General features: G+C 31.0%; 2 protein-coding genes across 5 annotated transcripts in view; one reads left to right on the forward strand and one right to left on the reverse strand.

Annotated features, from left to right (window-relative positions):
- The window catches only part of AP-1-2beta (adaptor protein complex 1/2, beta subunit), a 43,303-nt gene extending 37,495 nt beyond the window's left edge, over positions 1 to 5,808 (reverse strand). Inside the window, exons 1-3 of one of the 3 annotated variants that reach the window (XM_016051896.3) lie at positions 5,657 to 5,808; positions 1,041 to 1,123; positions 813 to 918 (exon numbers count right to left, since the gene is read on the reverse strand). In XM_016051896.3, the coding sequence (XP_015907382.1) occupies positions 813 to 918; positions 1,041 to 1,077 (143 nt within the window). In that variant the 5' untranslated portion in view covers positions 1,078 to 1,123; positions 5,657 to 5,808. Of the gene's footprint in view, positions 1 to 812; positions 919 to 1,040; positions 1,124 to 5,523 lie in introns of all 3 variants that reach the window. The other 2 variants (XM_016051897.4, XM_016051898.4) reach the window with 2 other exon arrangements.
- Positions 5,809 to 11,706: 5,898 nt separating this feature from the next.
- LOC107439335 (fatty acyl-CoA reductase 1) overlaps positions 11,707 to 21,757 on the forward strand; it is a 35,398-nt gene continuing 25,347 nt past the window's right edge. Inside the window, exons 1-5 of one of the 2 annotated variants that reach the window (XM_016051895.3) lie at positions 11,707 to 11,977; positions 13,727 to 13,843; positions 16,120 to 16,295; positions 17,200 to 17,272; positions 17,352 to 17,458. In XM_016051895.3, the coding sequence (XP_015907381.1) occupies positions 11,882 to 11,977; positions 13,727 to 13,843; positions 16,120 to 16,295; positions 17,200 to 17,272; positions 17,352 to 17,458 (569 nt within the window). In that variant the 5' untranslated portion in view covers positions 11,707 to 11,881. The remainder of the gene's footprint in view (positions 11,978 to 13,726; positions 13,844 to 16,119; positions 16,296 to 17,199; positions 17,273 to 17,351; positions 17,459 to 21,757) is intronic. The other variant, XM_043040133.3, reaches the window with a different exon arrangement.

A 21,757-nucleotide genomic window follows, 5' to 3' on the forward strand; every position in this document is an offset into this window, starting at 1 on the left:
AAAAAAACAATTTATATATATATATATATATATATATATATATATATATATATATATATATATATATATATATATATAATAACAGGACTACATCCCTGTTATCATTGTTGTATTCAGCTTTAATAATGCAGTCATAAGCTATAATACATTCTAAAAAGGTTTATTTAAAGGTAGGCTGGCGGTTATAACAGTTCACATCCCCACTCCACAAGGGAGGGGGTGGACAAAACTCCAAATGGTTCCGGCAGATCTTACAAGGAATATGTGATACAGCAAGAGTCATGTGAAAACCATCGGTCCCGCATTAAATACTTACAAATTTTGATGTAAACAGGTTCCAGTTGTACAGATCTTGTCATACATACGGATTATGGAAAATCATTTAATGCTTCCTAATATGGAAGTGAAAGAGGATCAAGATTCTAAAAATAACTCCTCCTTTGAAATATAAATCTAATTATAATTCAATGGTATGTTTTCAGCCCTGAAGTCCCAAAATAGAATTTCTACACATATTCTTTATATAAAGACATTTAATGAAAACGAAAGAGTTTTAATGTTGTTATTAATACAAAAGTATTTATAATTTTTGTATTACATATATATATATATATACGATTTTTATACGATTTTTCAAGCCTTGATTCAATCCCATTCTAATCAGTTTCACATCTGAATATTAAATATTAAAAATAAAATTCAGCTTTTCTTAAAAATAGGCAAAAACTAGAATTGTAATGTCAGCCAACAAAATGTTAAAATAATCAGGTGCAAAGTTTTTATTTAGACTTTATTTATAATTAAAATTTTACCTGACATCTTTCCCAACAGTCATAGAAGCAATAACTTTCTTAACAGCTTCCCTTTTCTTCTCCTTCTTGTCACTGTTCAGTTCACTTTTGAGTTCAAAGATTTCACCTATTAATTATTAAAACATGAAGAGAAAGACAATAAATAATAATAAGAGATAAAAATACTTAGTAATCTAGACGTTGAAAGTTCAAAAAGGTTTCTTAAACATATTTTTCAATTAAAAGTACCTTTTTTGGTGGTTGTAAAATACTTTGCATCAGTCATGGTTTCGTGCTGATTTCTTCAACTGAATATGTAAAAAGTTGAATATCTATAAATAAAAATAATTTTAAATAATAAATTAAAATCAAATAAAATTCAAAACATAAAATAAATATGCAAAATAGAATAAACTAATATATATATATTAAAATTTATTTTTTATAAATTACAGTAGTCAGTTTTCAAGAACATGCTATGAAAAAATAACATTTAATTTAGTCTACTTGAAAATATTTTGAATAGTAATGCAATAAGCAGCAGCTCTGCCTACTTCTAATGTAATTAGAGAACTACGCACGACTTACATTCTTTGATTGGTTGAGAGCTAAAATTTACAGAAAAGAAACAAAACCAATATTTTCTAGAATATGGAGTCATTGACATGACAGTTTTTTCATGCTCAATGTTAAAAGCTCAATGCTTAAAATTAAAACTATTCAAAAACTTTTCAAAAATACTTACATGCTAAATTGTTTAATATCCACATATTTTGTGAAATACTTAAATTTCAAAAACTGTAGTAACTCCGACAGGTATTTTTAAAGTTATGGTATTTATTGGTATTTTTAAGTTATTTATATTGCGATATGCCAAATAAACATAAAAGCTTTTGATAAAACTTTAGTTTTCTACCAAGAAATTTAAAGAAAAATTTTACAAGCCAATAAAAAAATACACTATCATATTTTAATATTTAAAGAGCTGAACTAATTACAATAGTTTGTGAAACTTTACAGAAGTTTAGTATCTCTTGGCAGATAAAAACAATGTAAATGTTGGCTGGTAAGAAATTTAATTCAGTTAAATATAGCAACAAAAAACTTTTTCAATTGATAATATTGTTTATTAATTACTTAACTTTAATAAATTATTTTTATTTGTCATTGATTAAATAAAATAAAAAAATAACATAAGCAACAACATTAAAAATTATTATAAAACACTGAGGTCCAACACGAACAAAAAACCAAAGACTCAAGACAAACGTCATTTCTCTCTTCAGGATAATTTTGAAGCAGTCTGTTCAGATTCTTAACATAGGGACTCAACTTTATGTATACCTGCCTTTTTGCCATATAGGTATAATAAGTCGTCATATAAATTCCAAACAATAGAAAACTCAGTTCAATTTCAAACATTAAAAAAATATTCCATTTATTCAATTGAATATATTTTTTAAATTATAAGTTTACCATTTAATATAGCTTTTAATAAAAAATAAAAAAAATATTTTCCAATAATGTAAACATGACAGTTACTATTTAATTTTTTGGGAAGTAAATTTTACTTCATCTAATTTATAAACATTTCACATTTTATATAAAGTTATAACATATTGTGCACATTATTGCTAGTGTCCAATTCTTTGCAATTTATAAAATAAATTATCATAAAGATCTCTTTATCTAGTAAATTACTTTAATTCTGAAAAAATTATGTTTTAAATAAAATTGGCGATCAAAATGGGCTACTGGTTGCGCAGTGCCGAACTCTCTACCTATGGCAACACTTTACATGCTTTCACCATTAACGTGTGAAGAGTCATAGAAGAAGGAAATACGACAGTTTCTGTCTTGATTTTCATATAGATTAAAATCTTTTAAGTTGGGATACTATATGGAACTGAAAACTACATTAAACACACTTCTAATAGAAATCATGGAAATTTTTATAAAAAAATATTTTTATTAATTAAAAACAAAAAATATTAGAAAAGGACAAATATTGTAGTACATTCCTATATAACTGAAAAGAGGAGGAAAGTGAAGGGAGAAGGGCCAAAGGCATGGAACCGGTCTTCTCCCCGGGTGGCGTATTCGAGCATTGCAATCCTCATTGAAATCTGTTCTTAAGAAGAATTCTAATTTTTCACAGCCACATACTTTTACATCTGAAGATGAACAGTGTCTTGTCTTGATCTGTTTAAATTTCAAACATTTGTTCTCGGCACTGAGGCAAACAGGTGCTGACTCGTTTAGTAAGAAGTGTCTATGTGTTAGTCTTGTTTGACCTAATTATTAGAACTATTTTAATCTATTTATTAGAACTTCAATTCTTCTTGAGTAATTTAGGATTTTAAAAGGGTTTCTGTCTACCAATTAGTATTTAAAGCACAATTATTGTAAATATTAAAATTATTTACATTGAAGTACATCATTTGTTATAAATCAGAAATAGAAAATAAGTGTAAAAAATTGTTCTGAGACTTTGTATTTATTAGCTGCAATTACTTTAAAATTTATTTTATCTGTAAATCAAGGCTTGAAAATTATAATTAGTGAATTTTGTCTAGCAAAATGCTTGGTTTTAAACCAAACTTGCATATTTTTCCCAAATTAGAGAGTTTCCGTTATTTACATGATATTTAATGTCGACCCAATTTAGTGTTGTTTTTTACATGTCTAAAGACATGCGGCACACAAATATGAAGTGTTAAAAATATGGGGACAAATATATTTTTTTAAATTTTATTTTTAAGATTATAATAATTTTGCACCAATTATGTTTTAATTAAGTTTTTATAACTTTATGTATTTTTTTTCACTAAAAAATTCTTTATACAGCATCAGTTAACATTTTAAAAGTTGTTCACAGTTTTCATGAAAATAGTGATGAGAAATTTTAATTATGGCTAGTACCTTTAGAATTAAAATTTCATGCCCAGATATAAGTTTTTTTTTTTTCAACAGTTAACTAGTTAACAAAAAAAATTTGCATGTCTAATTTGAAAGAATCATGACAGTAGAGCGACAATAGTCAATAAATGTTCTTCAAATGTTGCTAAAATCATAAGTTTGAAATTTATGATATAATAACGAAAAATAGTTTAACATCGAATTCCACGCATTTAAAAAAAAATTACTTATTTTATTATTCCACAAGAAGATTCCAGATAGCGAATACAATAAAGAAAAAAGATAAATATTAACATATCTAATGTTTTGATCAGTGTTTAGTGTTACTATTGATGCTGTCAAAAGTTTTAATATAGTGCAAGGTACCAAGTTTCTTGAGTTTCAAGAAGAAATACTCAAAACTGGTTGCTTTAATTGATTCAAAATTCAACTGTGAACCCTCCAATTTTCCAATACATGTCAAAAGTTGCTCCAAAGCACGGACTCTAATCGTAATAATAGGTTTCCTTCCGTATGCCACATGACTTCAAAAGAATTTTGGATTTTCAATGCTACAAAATTGCAAAAACAAATCTTTCACCCTATGAAAATTAAGATATCAAAACTGAATCTTCAATGAAGATTTTAATTCAGATTTTAAAGATGAAGCTCTCTTGAAAAGTTAGCAGAGTGGGGGCTTTTTAAAAATTTATCTAGTGGCAATAATTAGAGGCGCTTTTCAAAAATCTATCTAGTGGCAATAATTAGAGGCATCTAAGCTGTAAATAAATTTTGAAAGTGTTTATAGTCAGTGATTACATTGATATCTATACAAATATTTATAATTGGTTAATGATTTGAGAAATCATTCTTGTTAATAGTACTTCATGTGAGAGAATTCAGTTTTAAAATACAAAATAAAGACAATTTTAAGGAATAAGTTATCTAATGAAACCATGGACAGCCATATGCTTCATAAGAATTTGTGCAAAGGGACTAAACCTTTCAGTTTTTCCACTTGAAAATTTTAAAATATCACAATTGTTCACACAGTTGATAAAGGTGTTTTATATTTTTAAATGTTATTTTGTTGGTTGAAGAAAAAATACTAGGAATTTGTACTTTTCAAGGAATTTTGATAAGAGATCAGATTTTCTTTCATTGGTGCAGTATGCGTATAGGTACATTCAGATCAATTAATGGCATAATTGATCTGAATGTACCTATACACAAATGCATTTATTCCAAATTGATGTTCAGCTTGTACATAAGCTGATTTAAGAGGTCAGTAGTGGAAGTAGTTTACAAATTTCTGACAAAATTTTGAAAATTTATTTTTCGTGAAAAAGATTAATTAAGAATAATCTAGAAGGAACAGGAGCCGATAATGGACCTCTCAGGCAAAAAGGGACCATCTTATAAAATAAGGACCAATTAGGAAAGATGGACCTACAAGCAGCCCTGCCATTCAGGTTAAAGATTATTTAAATTTTTTAGTTTCTAAAGGTAATTAACCTTTTACTAAACATCTTTATTTCTCTTATTAATTTTTAATATGGTATTCGTTTATGCTTAAGTTTCAATAGACTTTCAGTTAAAAACGTTACCCCGCAGGAATTTGTGAGTTAATTATTAAAAATACTGAAGAAAGAAAGAAACCGGTTGATATGACATAATATATTTACAAAAAAGAATTAACAATAAATGTATAAAAAAATTCTTACGCCAGCGTAATTTAAAAATAAAAACAAATTAAGAATTAAAAGAAATTTAATACAGAAAAATACATATAATAAGCTTCTGTTAACAAAATAGAACTAGCACATATATGGACCTGATACCTGCGACCCAATAGCTGAAAATATCTGTTAAGAATAAATGTGCAACTTTACTATGTGATAATGTTAAAGAAGTACATTAAAATTGTAAAATAAATATTCCATTCTCGTCATTCCCGTTTTACTCACATAACAGCCAATTTCTTATATGCTGAGATGTCACAACAGACGAATTCCCGAAATCCTTTAGTTTACGCCTTCATAAAAAATGAAAGTATTAGTTTTTACTTTTACGTTGAAGAAAAACAAAAAAAATTCTAAGTTGAGGACATTGTCCCCAAAAAGTGTTTCAAGCTGATTTCCACACATACGGTTTTTGCATTCGGGTTAAATCTTTGAAGGGTTAATTCTCGCTGTATATGATTAACGCACTTCTAAACACCGTGTGAAGAAAATGCATCCGAGTTCCATAATGTGAGGCAAATCTTAAAAGTTTTAGGTTTCTAATGAAGATTAACATAGATATAAAAACTTATATCTATGTTAATCTTCATTAGAAACCTAAAACTTTTAAGATTTGAATTTAGTTTTAAGAGTTTTTTGTCCCACAGTGGACTGATCATGGTGACCACTTTGATCGATCAGCGATGGGATGAGGGTGGACGGTATAAGTCTTCGTTAAAATGTTCCACCGCAAAGTCGTCAACTTCATGTGTATATTGTCGGGCTATACGCAATCCTCACACTGAATAATGAACGCAATCCTTACAAAGCTATAAACATAAGCTTATCGCTATAAACAATCCTTACAAAGGATAATAATTGCTATAAGCAATCATTACATTGACTAATAAACACTAATAATTGATAATACAATGATGGTTTAAGGTGGAAATTGGTTGAATGGCTATTTCACTCGCTGTTTCATGGAATTTTAAACCTTGTCTAACTCATTAATAAGGTTTAGACTAAAAGTTGAAATTTAGCATGAAAAATGACACTGGAAAGCACCTTTTTTGTTGCATTTATAGAAAATACTTGATATTGCCCAGATTGGATTGCAGCGATTTCAAGTCTGAAATTAGCTTTACTCCTACACTGTAATTATAAAAAAGAAATCCTGATACGTTTCTAAATATATGAGGCAGTTGCGGTGCAAGTAATTTTCAAAAACGTTTCTGAATATTTTAAAAACCTCTTTCTGTAATATTCAGAAACAATTCGCAGTAGAAATATTTTAAATCGTTTCTTGCAGTTTCGGTTTTTTTCTTCTTCCATTATTCTCCATATATTGAAGCTTTTTCTAGCAGCGTATCATTATACTTCGGGAAACCTCTTGAGGAACTAGGTTACCAACAATGCCACCAGCCATCTGCCAAAAGGTACCTCAAGAAAAACTTTGATTTGATTTATTGGTAGTACATACATTTGCAGACTTGTGTGCTCAATTAAGGCTTATAAACCTTTGTCAAGTAGAAGGACAGATATTACAATCTAGAACAGGGCATCACAAATAATACATTCAAGGTTTCGGCGGGATTCGAACCAGCCACCTCTACGCTAAACCGAGCGTTTGACAGACGATTCAGGGGGGCCCAAGGAAACCTTTGCGAGTTAACAAGTCTTATATACTAGTGAACTGGAATTTAATAGTTGTAGTGGTAGCTAAGCTATTCTCTGAAACTGAACTACTTTTGAAAATAAAAGAAATATTTCTCAATTGATCGGGAACATGATATATTAGATGAAGTTCTCGGAGATTTTCAGAGAAATATTTTTGTCGAGCCAAAATTAGTTTCTGAAATTTTTTACAGTGTAAAGCTACATAAGGAACATCATTAGGGCACATCATCAAGACTAAAATTGCATAGAAACCCATGACCGGAAAAGTCGTTGTACATGGCTAGGAGCACTTCCCCGATCAGAAGCACACGAAGAAACAATTCTTAATAAAGGAAGTACCACTAGCAGCGTATAATGAGATTTTCGAGCGTGGGTCCCAATTTTAACCCTAATGATGTTTTTAATGATGTGTTTGTTGAATTTTAATCCGATTTGACCCTGCATTTACGGTGACAAAAAATAGACTAAAAATGTTATTTAAAAAAAATTGTAGCTTGGAGAGAGAAACCGATTGCTGATTTAAAATAAGCTATACGAAAACAACTAAGATTTGTTCAAAAATCTGATGCAACAAGAAGCAAAAAAAATAATTGTTTCCCATCATTATCTAATTTTTACTCAAATGTAATAGGCACCATTGCAAGTGTATGTTATGTAAAATCAATTTGCAACAAAAATCAGTTTTTGTATTTGTAAAAAAGTTCTATAAAATTCTTTGAACATTCATATAAATGACGTTACATTGCAGCTATTCGTGCATTTTTATTTTATGAATTTTCCATACTTTACCCTTGAATTATTTTATTAGATTTTAATGTATTGCGATGAATAATCAGGCAGTTTTATTTCATATGAAACTATGTTGAGTTCCACGTTCCTTTATTAAAAAAATGCATAATATTTGTCAAATATCTGTCTGATAGCTCAGGGGATAGAGCGGTCACCTTCCAATGAGGTGAACCGGGTTCGAATCCCAGCAATGCCTGGTCGATTCGAATTCCGCACCCAGCTTGAATCGATCACAGTGCTGACGTAAAATATCCTCATTGGTAGACGGATCATGGGTTAGAGTTCATTTTCCGTCAAGCAAACCGTGGGTGGTTTTCCTCTCTATGCAGTGCAAATGCGGGTTAGTTCCATCAAAAAGTCCTCCACGAAGGCAAATTTGGAGCTGTACATTAATAGTTGTAAACCCAAAAGTGGGTCAGCTGTTCAGTGACGGTTACAAAATAAAATATCTGTCTGAGAGCAGTGGTGCTTCAGGGGATAGAGCATTCACCTTGGTGATAAGGTCTACCTCGGGTTCGAATCACAGAGATGGTAGGTCGATACGAATTGCGCACCCTGCTCGCACAGATCACATTGCTGACGTAGAGTATAATCAGTGGCAATCGGATTATGGGTTATCGGAGTCCCTTTGCCTTCAGGCTAACAGTAGAAGGTTTAGCATGTAACGCAAATGCGAGTAAATAATTAAAATTGGGGCGTTATAATTAAAGCACGACTGGCCACCGCTGGGATTCGAACACGGTTCATTGGAAGGCGAGCGCTCTATCCCCTGAACCACCACGTCCCTATGTCACAAAATAAAAGGTATTAGATTATGATGTAGTAGGCGGTGATTTGGTAAGGGTAACTGAAATCTAGTCAATTATATCCATGTGTGAACCAACCGCCTGTCTTGAAGTTTAAAATGGGAATCACGAATTCTTAAGCATTTTTATCGACCATTTCTCTCTATTTTATAACTCTTAATAGGCTCAACTCTGTCGCTTTAATCCAGTCGTCAGAAGAATATCTTTTGAATGACCAAAATACACGTTTTCTTCTAATATGATCATAAGAAATTCAAGCAGAAACCCAGCTTAATTTATTTAACACGTTGTAAAAGTGTTGAGTGTCATGTGGACAAAAAATTATTAAATTTTGATATCAAGCTAGGCCCATCAGTATAATATGGAAATTTAGTATTAAAATTACTAGCATGGAAATTTGTATTTATGAACTAATTTAAAGAGAAAATAGAAAAAGACCTGAATGACGTCACAGCGCAAACCAATCTCAAAAATCCCAGCTAAAAGATATGAAATCCTAGCTGTTATACTTTCTGTTAGAAATAAGCTGAATGTTCGACAAATTTTTTATAATTGCTGTCCAGAGGTCTGTCCAGGCCAAATTTACTACCGTTTAGCGGTACCTTCACAAATTCAACTTTAGGAATACTTTTTCTTAAAATTTAATTTTTGTTTCCCGCAAGAAACGATAAAACCATATTTTTACCATATTTTTGTGTTGATTTTTTAATAAAATTTTTAATTTTCACAAATTATGTCTAAATTTTTACAAAATAGGTACCTCTCAGAAAAACCTAGACAGTCCCATGCAGTCGTCCCGCAGTGGACTAATAGTAAAGACACAGTTCGCAGCAGAAAAGCGAAGTCAAGCATCACTGGTTGCAGTCAGTAAGCCGGTGGGTGACCACTTTGATTAGCCAGCGTAGGGTCCGAAAGTGCACGGTATTGGTCCTCATTAAACTGTTCTACCGTAAAGTGCTTGACTTCTCGTGTAGGTCGTCGAACTACCAAAGCAGCGAAGCCATCCTCTCTGCAGAGGATCAAAATTGTGATGACATGTCTTCGAATCATCCATATGTTTTCCAGATCGCCGCCAATAGCCCATTGCGCAACTCTAGTGCGACGACAATAAAGTACGCACTTACCTATCTTATAATAGCTGTCAAATTTTACACTGTTAACAAATTATTTCGGTTTAAAAACATAGTACCCGTGCATTTTCTTGGTATTCCTAATAAAACTACATTTTAAAGTTACAAAAATATCTCAATAATAGTCGTCATTATTTCATTATTGGCTTCGAATTTTAGTTTTTAATTAATTGTAAATAAAAGAAAGCCTATAAGGACACTTTGATAGTTACATATCGTTCGATAACAAAAGTTTATTAATTGGAATTCCTGATTTTAAAATATATTTTCGCATATATAACTAAAAAACTTTTTAAACATGATCACTAGGAAGCAAAAACCTTAAATGCTTTTTAAAAGAGGGAAAAAAAAATTAGACATAGAAATATTACAATTGCTCAATAATATTTAAAATTAAGGGGTTATAGTTATAAAAAATATATTTAGAATAATGACATTAAAAAATAGATTATGAAAGTGGTCGAATTTTTAGACACTAATAATTTTACTTTTGAAGTTATGGATTTTATTTTCTTTGACATTGTACATTTTTCTTCTTTTCTGTATACACGAGACTGTATGGATTTCCCTATCGAAATTCAAAATAAGTTTTTGAACGACTGAATAAACCTAATGCTTTTTTGTGCACAGGAGGATTAATTCTTCTAGTACATTAACTCATTTAATGTCACATTTTCATTTTCTTTGGGAAATTACGTATTCTCATTTTGTATTTTACAATAATTCCTGCTGGTCGCTATCAGGCAAGCTGACTACGACTGTTAAATTTTTGCTATCAGATGAGAAGAAAATCACCCCAAAACAAAAAATTATTAAGGAAACCAATAAATACATTGTTATCAATTTCAAAAAAGGATGTTAATTACTTGCTAAGTATTTTATTTTTAAAGCGAAAAGTTGACGCTGAGCAGCCACTGACTAAAATCGAAAGTTGTAGCAGCACGAGACGACTTTTTTCAAAGGAGTGACGCAGTCCTTCTACTTACTTTTTAGCCTTAAGGTGTTTCAAAGTTTTGGAACGCAGATTTATTGAAATTACATACATTTGCTGACTTGCGTGCTCAATATAGGCTTATAAGTCATTGTCAAGTAGAAAATACAGATAGAACAATTCAGAGAAAGACATCACAAAGAATACATCCAGGGGTACGGCGGGATTCGAACCCGCTACCTCCACGCTTAACAGAGCGTTTGGACCGACGATACCGCTCGGCCAGGGAGGCCCCTTGGAACGCAGCGTATGCTAATCGCTTGTAAGTGCTGATGCCACGGATCTGAGTCTTTGGGTCCGTCCTCCGTATCTCGGGGAATACTGTCTTTTGGGAAAAGAAAAACTCTTTGAAGCGGAAAGAAGGGGATAGCATAGCGGGTTAGAATCCCGCAGTAATCCTGGATGTACCTTTATGCTGGTCTCCCCTAATTTTAACTATCTGTTCTTCAATTTGACCATGACTACCTGTTCTTTGAATTTCTTGCATTGGTGTGTGAATAAAGATATTTATTCATACCTGTTTTTTTCTGTGTCAGAACTTGGGACTTCAACTTCTCGGTAAAAAAAAAATATTTTTTCTCTATCGCTCTACTTACTGACCAACGAGCATCTTACGAATGGGGAGCTCCATGACCAAGGCGTGTTTTCTTTTTGTCAAGCGACATGGAGGTAGCGGGTTCGATACTCCCTCATAACCCTCCATATAAAATTAATTCTCTCTTTCTTTATTTCTTTCTGTAATGTATTCTATATGTTTGTTAAAAGCTTTTTGAGTTCCGAACTCTGCAGATTTATTTATAAGTAAGAATAAAGTACGAGTGCAAAACAAAAAATAAATACACTTCAGACATTTTATTTTTACTTTTTTTCCCCGTAAGAATCTGTGCTAACTGTTTAATTATCTAATTAGAAACAAATTGTGTAAATGTGCTTGATTGAAGAGCTCTTCGAACTATTCTATAATATAATACGTTTGTTTGTTCCTTTCTTCGCCACTGAAAAACACATATGAATCAAATCTCGCTGGTGCTATATTAGTCGTGAAAGAATATTAGATTCATTTGACTGAGAGAACATGTCTGAGACTAATACGAAACAATATAAACGCGTGTCTGAGTTTTATGACGAAAAGACATTATTTATCACTGGAGCCGCTGGATTTCTTGGATCGGTAATTATCGTTATTTTTATTACTTTTTATGAATATAATGAATTTTTTGTAAAATGTTTTCATTGATATTTTTTCACTGTTAGCGCTCATACAATTACAGCTATTTTTTATTAGTTACATTATCCTGTTTATTAAAACATAATTTTTTTATAAAAAAAATATATGTTTATTAACATATACTTAAGTGTTGTTTGTTTTATCTTTCCTTTTCAAACATCATACTTCACACGGAAGTATTAAACATATTTTTCATGCATTTAAACCAATTTAGTGTTCCCTTAATTCTTGCTTTGTTATTAGTTTTTCCAGTGGTTATTAGAGATCATTTTTGAAAGAAAAATTTTACTTATATTTTAAGTCTGCACAGTTTCATAAATTTTCATATAACACACTTTTTGCGATTGTATTAATCGAAATTTCTTTTTAATTAATGCTTCATTTAAATTATCTATTTAATTTAAAAAATATATATATTTAGTTTTGAACATTCAATTAAATATATTTTTAAAAAAAGATTTTTTTTATATCATACATTTTTAAACATTTCAGATTTTGATTTCATCTTTTATTTCCTTTATCAGTTATTTTACTAGTAACTGAAGAACCTTTCTCACATGTTGTAAACGAAATCAGATACAACTGGAAAGCATGCCTAACGACCAACACAATAAAAGCTATAATTCCATCATTATTACTATTACTGCATTATGAGGGAAGTAAAGTAATATCGAATATCAGGTTATGGTTGCAGTTATCAATGCTAGGAGATTTTTCAATTATGAAAAAAAAAAATTGCTATGAGTTTCAGCAACTCTATACTGAATTTACAAATGAAATCTTTTAAAAACCAATCTTCACTATCACTCGAAAAATAGAAAATGTATTGAATAAGTATTGACTAAAATATTGTATCCAGTAATGAATACAATATTGTATTTGATTTAGGTCATATTTTAAATGATTTCATTTTTAAGATTCTACGGATTTTTAAAATACATATGGGATGTTTCTTACATATGAACAGGCATGCCATAAGTATTTATTTCCAGATGTTTAGATACAATGGTAAGGAAAACTGATTGTGAGCAATGGATTGTATTTTTTGAAACATATTTCTGAAACAAATCAGTTTGCAGTTGTTCAGTCATAAATATATCGGAAAATTCTCGAACAGGAAACTATACCTATCAAGGGGCTGAACTAGATGATTATCAGATGATGAAATCGTGAATCATTAAAAAAAGGTGTGTACTACATCATTAACAAATTTTTACGACAGATAAGCAATATTTTCCTCTTCGAAAAGTTGTTTTTCAGACCCAGTAATTTTCCTACTAACAATTCAATCTTTTCAAAATTTTGGAGTCATTTTACTAAAGCTTTAAATGTTATTTGTAGGGAGAAAATTTTTTCCCAAGCCCAGTTTTACAAATTAAACACTTGCGAGTTTCTAAAAAAAACACATTTTTGAAGCGAACTTTAAAAAAAAATATTTTTCATGAGATTTATTCCCAAAACAGTCGATTTATCTTTCCCATCTGCAACATGCGATGCTTTTTTTTTACTACGTCAGTATTCAATAGTTTCTCGGTTTTGTTTCAAATGCAATAGCTTCACATTCTTCAGTTTCAAGCTTCTTACTTACAAATATATTGTATCAATTTTCTTTGTATTGTCAAAATCAAAATCATCGAACTTATTTTCACCCACCTGTGTTTGAATTCAGCCACCGATTTATTATACTTGCAGGTTCTGTTAGAAGTTCTTCTCAGATGTTTACCTGGAATTAAAAATATTTTTATTCTACTAAGATCAAAGAAAGGAGTACTTCCGAATGAAAGAAAGAAGCTTATATTCCAAAAAAGGGTAAAAATTTTTAGACTCGTTTTAGTTAGTAAACATATATCCTAAACAATATAAAATTATAGATTTGAGATTTTCCAAGTTTAAAATTTTGCTTTAAAAAGAAACTTTGTCTTAAGTATGCATAGTGGTCTCTCAAAATGTCTACATCGCAAGTTTATTTCTATTTGCCTAGTACTAAATTGATATTTTACTATATTTACTAGTAGTGCAAGATGAATAAAATGATAAATTTGCATTAGGTAGCTTCATTAAACTTTAATGTTCTCATTCATTCATATTTCAATCATAAAAACAAAGTAAAACATACCAACAGGGTCAGGGAAGCCATGGAGGTTAAGGTCGTACAATTTTGTGAACCGAAGTCATGATGGTAACAATGTAATTATAATTGTGCACAAACCGCCTTTATTTTACAGATGAGGTGCTACCCATTGATCTAAAGCTGCAAGAGCTTCAAACCGATTGAACCCTAATCTTACACAATGACAGCTCAATGTCTTAACCATTGAGTCATCGTGACATAAAAAACAAATAAAATGGCAAAAAAATATAAGATTTTTAAAAAAAATTAATAATAATTTTATAAGAAGGCATGAAATTTTAAAAACTGTCAACATCGGCAAGGATTTAGATTAACATACTAGTGAGATATTGCATGGTTAATAGTATTTCCATTTCTGTATCTAATGCTCCACCAACTGATTTGTGTAAGTGATATAAACATACCATTATTAAAAATGATTTGAAATGAAATTCACGCAACCTAAACCCAGAGATGTCCCCTAATAATAATGAAATAAAACTAAAAAAAATTTAAAAATTTAAAATTACGTATTTCAAGTTGTCTAAGAAGGGAGAAATTAATTTTTGCCAGATTGAAAACTTAAAACGTGAACCCATCACTTCGTAATACACTTTCACCAAAATTCCTTTCGCGTACTGCACACTTTGAAATAGAGTTGAATGTCGATTACAGCTATCAATTGTCATTAAATACAGATAATGCAGAATTGCTTGTGATCAAGATTTCAAGTCATCAAAATTTATGATTACAAGCTGCTTATGATTACTTCTAATCAACATGAAATTATTACAGGTAATCATGGTTACACGTAATCATCTGTAAGTAAGCTTGAATGTAAGTGTTTGGGATAACAAGCAACCATACCCAAAACCATAAGATTACTAGTATTATGGTTGCCAGTAATCCTAATATACTGATTACAAACAATCGTATTACACGATAACTGCATTATGGCAGTTAATTTTAAGTGATCTTGATTGCATAGTAATCGGGATTGTAAGTAATTGATTACTTATCACAATGACTAAATCGTATACCTGAATAAATTTTATTGTGTGGTTTACTAAATGAAATCTTCATTCCCTGAATATGGAAGAAATGACATTGGTCCTCCAGGAAATGAATCTGAGACATTGCGGGGATTGCAAATCTCAAAGAAATCTTATTCTTCCACGACAATGCGAGGATTCACATAGCTTTAACAGCACATACGAAATTATTGGAGTTTGCTGTGATGTGATGTCGCAGGTAGGGCGCTGGGACCATGTCCAAGAGTTCGTGGGCTCTAACCCTGCCGGCCGAAGACGGTTGGTGACTGATTCACGTTAAAATTCTGTTGAGTTGCAAAGTCCTCCATATTCCCATAATAAATTATACCTCTGGGGGTACTGGATTGGAGATCGATCGTTCTCTGATTCAGGTCAAAATTACGATCTGTGAATGAGTGGATGGATGTATGAATGGGTCCGCCTTATAAATGGGTGTGACGTATGGTGTGGCAGAAGTCTAATTCTTGGCCATAGATGGCGCCACTGAAAAACAAGAATCGCACACTCTGCCTTTCACCAAGCAGCCAGGCTTACCAGTGTGGCAAGTGGCATTAGAACCAACTAACCAACCAGAAGTTCTATGAGCTCTGGATCACGAAGTTACGAAGAAAGATGGCAAAAAGTCATCGAATAGAATTAAAGATATTTGACAGATTAAAGTTCATTTTTATAGTAAAAAAAATTAGCTTTATTTGACACTAAAAAACCGAAATCACTTTCTTGACATCGTAATTTTTTATTTGAATTATAAAAGATTGTATTATTAGTATTGTTATCGATTCATGAACCACTTGGAAATGAATTAGTTTTTATACTGATAATTTCACTGTCTGAACCAAGTAAAAAATCATTTCTCATTTGAAACTCTAAGCAGTTTTATTACCATCGATACCGAATGTAATATTTTTACATGTATTTTATAGGTATTCTGCAAACTTCTAGAAGAAAATCCGAATGCTCCAGAAAAAGTGATTGTTGTTGAAGGTGATATCAGTGAACCTAATCTTGGAATGAGTGACGAAGATTTCATTAAAGTAACCAATGAAGCAACTATTATTTTCCATGTAGCAGCAACGATCAGTTTCATAAAACCTTTAAGGTAAAACAAAAAGTGGAAGAGTATTCTTTTTTTCTTCTATTTCATATAATCTTTAAGCTTCAAATAACTCTGACTAATGGACTATTTTACTGGTCTGCTGATTATCTAGAAACTGGAAGTGAATTCGTAAATTCAATTGAATAATAATTCAATTGAATAATTGTAAAAGAGATTTCATAATTAACTACACGTATTAAAATCATCGGGGGGGGGGGAGGTAAAAATGAAATGATCTTAGTGCAAATATTTTTTTTTTATCCTTTTTTGGGTAAGTAACAGCTTGTATTGTTTACATAGTTTATACTACGCCTTTTTTTGTGGATAAATTTGAGTAAGTTTAGGATGTTAATATATTTCGTATAATTTTTTTTAATGTGAAACATGTAGATTTAATTTGCATGCTACATTCAAATGAAGAGCAGTCTGTTTTTTTTCCTTCAGAAAATTCACTAGTCTTACTTCAAAGCAAAGTTTCTCATGTTCATTGAAGAAAATTTGTTTTTCTAGATGAACTAAAATGGGAGAAACACACTTTTTGAGAATTTTTTTCCTTGGCATTCTTTACTACGATATTCTTGAATTTGATACTTACTATTTAGATCAAAATATGGAGCTATTCTAAACCACGAATGACAAAAAAGTATTAATTTAAGTACTAAAATTTTTTAAAGAAAGCAGATATTGTTTCCTTAAGTTAAGCAATGGGGGAAATACTTTTTCAAGCATTCTTAATTTTACTCTTTTATGACATCATTGTAACGTTATTCACCTTAGAAGTTTCATTGCTGAAGAAATAAGAGAATTTTTCTTTTTAGCATCTAGGAAAGAGTGATTGTTCCGCAAAATTGTAGTAAAATTCTATATTGGTTGGTTTATCTTAATTAAATGTGAAACACTTTTACAGGTACATTGCAGTGCATAATTGTGTTGGCGTGAAAAATGTGATTGAATTAGGGCGAAAAATGAAAAACTTAGAGGTATGAAATAAAACTACAAAAAAAAACTTATTTAAAAGATTTGGTCGATATATAAATTATATCTTAACATATATTTCAGGCATTAGTATATACTTCAACTGCCTATTCAAATTCAAATCGCTCTCTAATCGAAGAAATAATTTATCGTCTGCCTTGGAATGGAGAAAGATTCTTAAAAGCATTAGAGTAAGTAATTTTTCTTCTTCTGAAAGATAAACTAAGTGTTTGTAGTTTTTCAGGTCATCCAGTCATAAATGTTGGTGTGCATTTACCTTTCCTATTAGAAACTGCATTCTCACTTCTTACATTTCTCGAATTAAAACGTTTAAAAACTGTATTTTATAATCAGAATTTCAGCGACTCGTTTATAACGTGTGTTAGAAGATAAAATTTAAATATTCTTCACATAACAATACTTTTAAAATGGTTTTCTATAGAAGCTAAAATATGGGGTAACTGAATATTGCGTTATGAGTTTGTACCTGATACACATTTCTGAAATTTTTCACGTAGAAGTTTGCTTTTTCTTCGTGCAAAGAAACCAAAGGCTGAACTAAATCAGTTAACTTAATTGTGTATCAGGTTATTCAAATTTCCCAAAATGGATTATCACAAAAGTAATGCTGCTTTCATGGGGTATAATAAACCTTATGTAAAAGTGTATACTACACCTAGTAAATAATTTTGTCTTGTCAAGACTTATGAAATGAGAAGTACGAATTTTTAAAATATGATTATATCTCAATTATTTTTAGTTATTCCAAACATTTGATTTTCGTTCGCAAAGAAAGATGAATAAAAGATAAAGGATCAATATTTAATATTCAATCAATGATTTAAAAATGTTGACAATTTGCTTGAAAATTTGACATTAACACTAGATTGCCTAAGGAAGTCACTTTGACAGCTTTTAATTTCAATTAGAAAAACAATGATGAATACAACGACACAATTTCTTAGAATTTTGTGACTTTTTGAACAACATATAATTTTTTTTATTGTTAATATTTACTAATAACTTGTTACAGAACTGTATATAATATAAAAAATTTTAAAAATTAATTTTAAACAAATTTATTGACGCATTCACAATCTAGTCATTTTGACTGCTTTTTGGCAATATAGGTATATACTAATTTTCCGTCTTTCTAGTGTTAATAACTTTCTTTTAAAAAAGATATCCAATAATGAGTCATACTATTTTATACGTGAATTTTATATCTCATAATATCAGAACATTTTTATAGCTATGTATTGTAATTGTAAAATCTTAGAAGTGGCACTACAAGATTATTGCTCATGCACAATTCTCAGCTTTCAAATTAACTTTTAAAAAATATCTCAAGACGATTCAAAACCAACTTTCAGCCAACGATCTTAAATAGATGTATTCGTGGAGATTTATGATATGACGTAAATTTTCCTCCATTTTTTTTTCTTTTTCTTTTTCTAACCTGAGAGTGAGAGTAATATGATGAACAGTATCGGAGCGCCATTCAAGGGCTGCTAACAATGCTTACTAAATAACTCGTCCATAAAGAAAAGGAAGAAAATCCCAATTGTACAATAAAAACAATGTTCTTCACATCATAAAAATATTAATCAAGTGGAATATCTAGGTGTTTTCACGAATACTTTCGTAGTTGAGGCAACTGCAGTACATTTCTAAAATTTCACGCGATCTATTAAGTTTTTATACGATAACTAGAGCTCTTGCCGAAATATGAGTGATGTTCCGTTAAAGATTGCAGAAATGAGCTAGCCTGTATACAAACTGTTGCAATAGAGTTCAACTTTGAAAAAAAGACATTGCTGATTATTTATTTCCCAACCAATGAGTTATCCGGAAAATAATTTAAATAGAAAATAACAGAATACATAAAATTCGTAGTGGGGAACTTTAAACTCGAGATGACTATCACTGATCACACACATGCAGTGGAGTACGCAGAATTTTTTCAAGGGGAGTGTTCATGATTTTCTGAAACTACTAAAAGAAATTCGAGTATGTAATAAAGCACTATTATTTGCCTAATTTAGGCAGCTAGATAATTTGACTTTTTATTTAGTCAACATTGTTTAGTTAAATTTTGATTTTTTAAGTTTAAGAGCATAATGTAATATCTTCTCGCATGTAATATCTTCTGAAAAAAGTCCAATGTCATATGGGTGGGAAGTAACACTTTGAGGGCCACTTTCTCATTCATCAGATTTTGATGTGCTAGAAACGTTTTCTTCAACGGAAGTGTCACATTTCTGTTCAACAGAAAAACTTACATTGGTACTAGATGCTGTCACCTCACTAATTTCAGGTCGTGATTTTTTCTCAAAATAATTATAAATTGTTAAATTCTTGCGTTTTGATATCCTAAAGATCCAAGAACAGCAAATATATATATTAGCACAGAAATATATGCCATACTACGATCTTAAAGTTTCGAGCTGGAATGAATAACTTCAACGAGCTCAGTATCTCCAATAGTATTGTTACTGATTTCTTCACTAGTCGAAATAACGACGAGGACGGGTTCGGCGATTGAATGAACTTCTTGTTAAGACAAAACAAATCAGATTTAGCAACGAGCTCCGAAAGACAAACGGCAGAGATAACTCTTAGTCTGACTAACTAACTCCACTGTTCTCCGTTCCCTCTTTTATATAAATTTTCACCGCAACTCCAAAATTCTCGAATTGTCTCAAACACGACAGAGCGTGTAGGATTCCAGAATCATCGCGTAAAGAACTCGCGAATGAAAGCCAGTCTCGAAAACTATCGCGACTGGCAGGACAGAAAGAAACCAGTCCGTAACAGTATCACGTGAATTTGGTTTCAAAAGTACAACCCTATTATAGTAAATGTTTTTCCAGTGTTCTGAGAAATACCGTGAGAGAAAAAAGTAGGCATAAGGCAAATAAAAATATATAGTCTTAAAAAATAATAGCCCGCATAATTTCTACTAAAATTTTCATTTTTACCATTTTGTCTGAGCTCAAGGGGGGAGTTTAAACCCCTCCCTTGCGTACGCCACTGCACACATGACCAGCAACTATAACCAGCGGCAGTAGATCGTTTCTTAACAAGATGGCGTGCTAAAGTAGAGCTAAGTCTCTTCTCATGAGTTAGAGTGTTAATTAGCGTAAAGTTAAATACAACGCCGTATCGCGTATCGAATTTATTAAAATATAATTACAGTACACTCTCGATTATTCGTGTGCGGATTATCCGGTTTGCGGATTAACCGTGCTCATTCCGGAGTCACACAAAAAATATAAAGAGAAACATTTTCAAGATTAAAAAAATTTGATTCATGAAGTTATAACACTACCAAATTTTTGGAAGCAATATTCGTTATTGGATTGCAGTATATGAAATATCAGCAACATGGTCAAAGGTAAAATCGTCTACGTTATCACGATCTTGGAGAAAGATCATACCGCTTGATGAACAATCCTCTTCAGATGTTCAAGAAAAATATGATAACAGTATTCTCGAACGAGCAAAAGAAATCGAAGGTTTCGAAATTCTTGATGAATAAAATTTAGAAGATTGGTTTCAAAATGATGCATGTGAGCCTGGCTTCCATTATTTGACTGATGAAGACATCGTTATGTTGTTAAATCAAATAGTGATGATTGTAACTGATGCAGAAGATGTAGTAAATGAATGAAATACAATTTCTCATTCTGTGAAAGCTTTATTAGATTATATGGGAGGATTTGATTACGGTGACATTACTGCGGTTCGTAAAATATGTGTATCGATATATGGCGAAGACGCATTACACATTTTTTAAAAAGGAAAATTCCTAGTTTGATGTTATGCATGCAAATGTCAGTAATTTTTATATTTTTTGTACTGATATCTAATTTTTCTTTAACAAAAGGAGTTGTCGGATTATCCGTGTCTTTCGATTGTGCGTGCGACCTGTCCCGGTGATTAACCCGGATAATCGGGAGTGCACTGTATTTCTCTTTTACGTCTTTTACTTAACTTTGATTTATTATTTGTATATGCATTTTATTGTAACCGTGATAGATTCTTTTGCGTACCTGGCAACTTTGATACATAATTAGTTTGTGTTCTACATGGCGCCGTGAATGTCTTTGTGTTAAGTAAGAAATATATACTGAAAGAATTGAAATCTTTGTAAAAGAATATAGAATGTGTCACTTAGGAGAATTGATACTTAACGGGTTGGACTTACTTGAAATAGAATGGTAGGAACAGTTGATAGCGTAAGCAAAATGCCCCGTTTCAACAACCAATCAGGATCGAGATACCCACAATATGTCACTTTTATAACCATCGTTGAACAGCCAACCCAATTTTGAGTTTGCGACTATCAATGTTCAACTCAGTAGCATTGTAATTTTGAACCCAACCCAGAAGATAAGGGAACTCCTGAATAATTATTGGGAGAAATTTGCCTTCGAGGTTCTTTTTGACGGAAATAGTCAACACTTGCGCTACATTAAGAAGAAAAC

This window comes from Parasteatoda tepidariorum, chromosome 7 (genome assembly GCF_982258835.1).
Source record: "Parasteatoda tepidariorum strain Cologne lab strain chromosome 7, Ptep-v5.0, whole genome shotgun sequence".
Taxonomy (NCBI): Eukaryota; Metazoa; Arthropoda; class Arachnida; order Araneae; family Theridiidae; genus Parasteatoda; species Parasteatoda tepidariorum.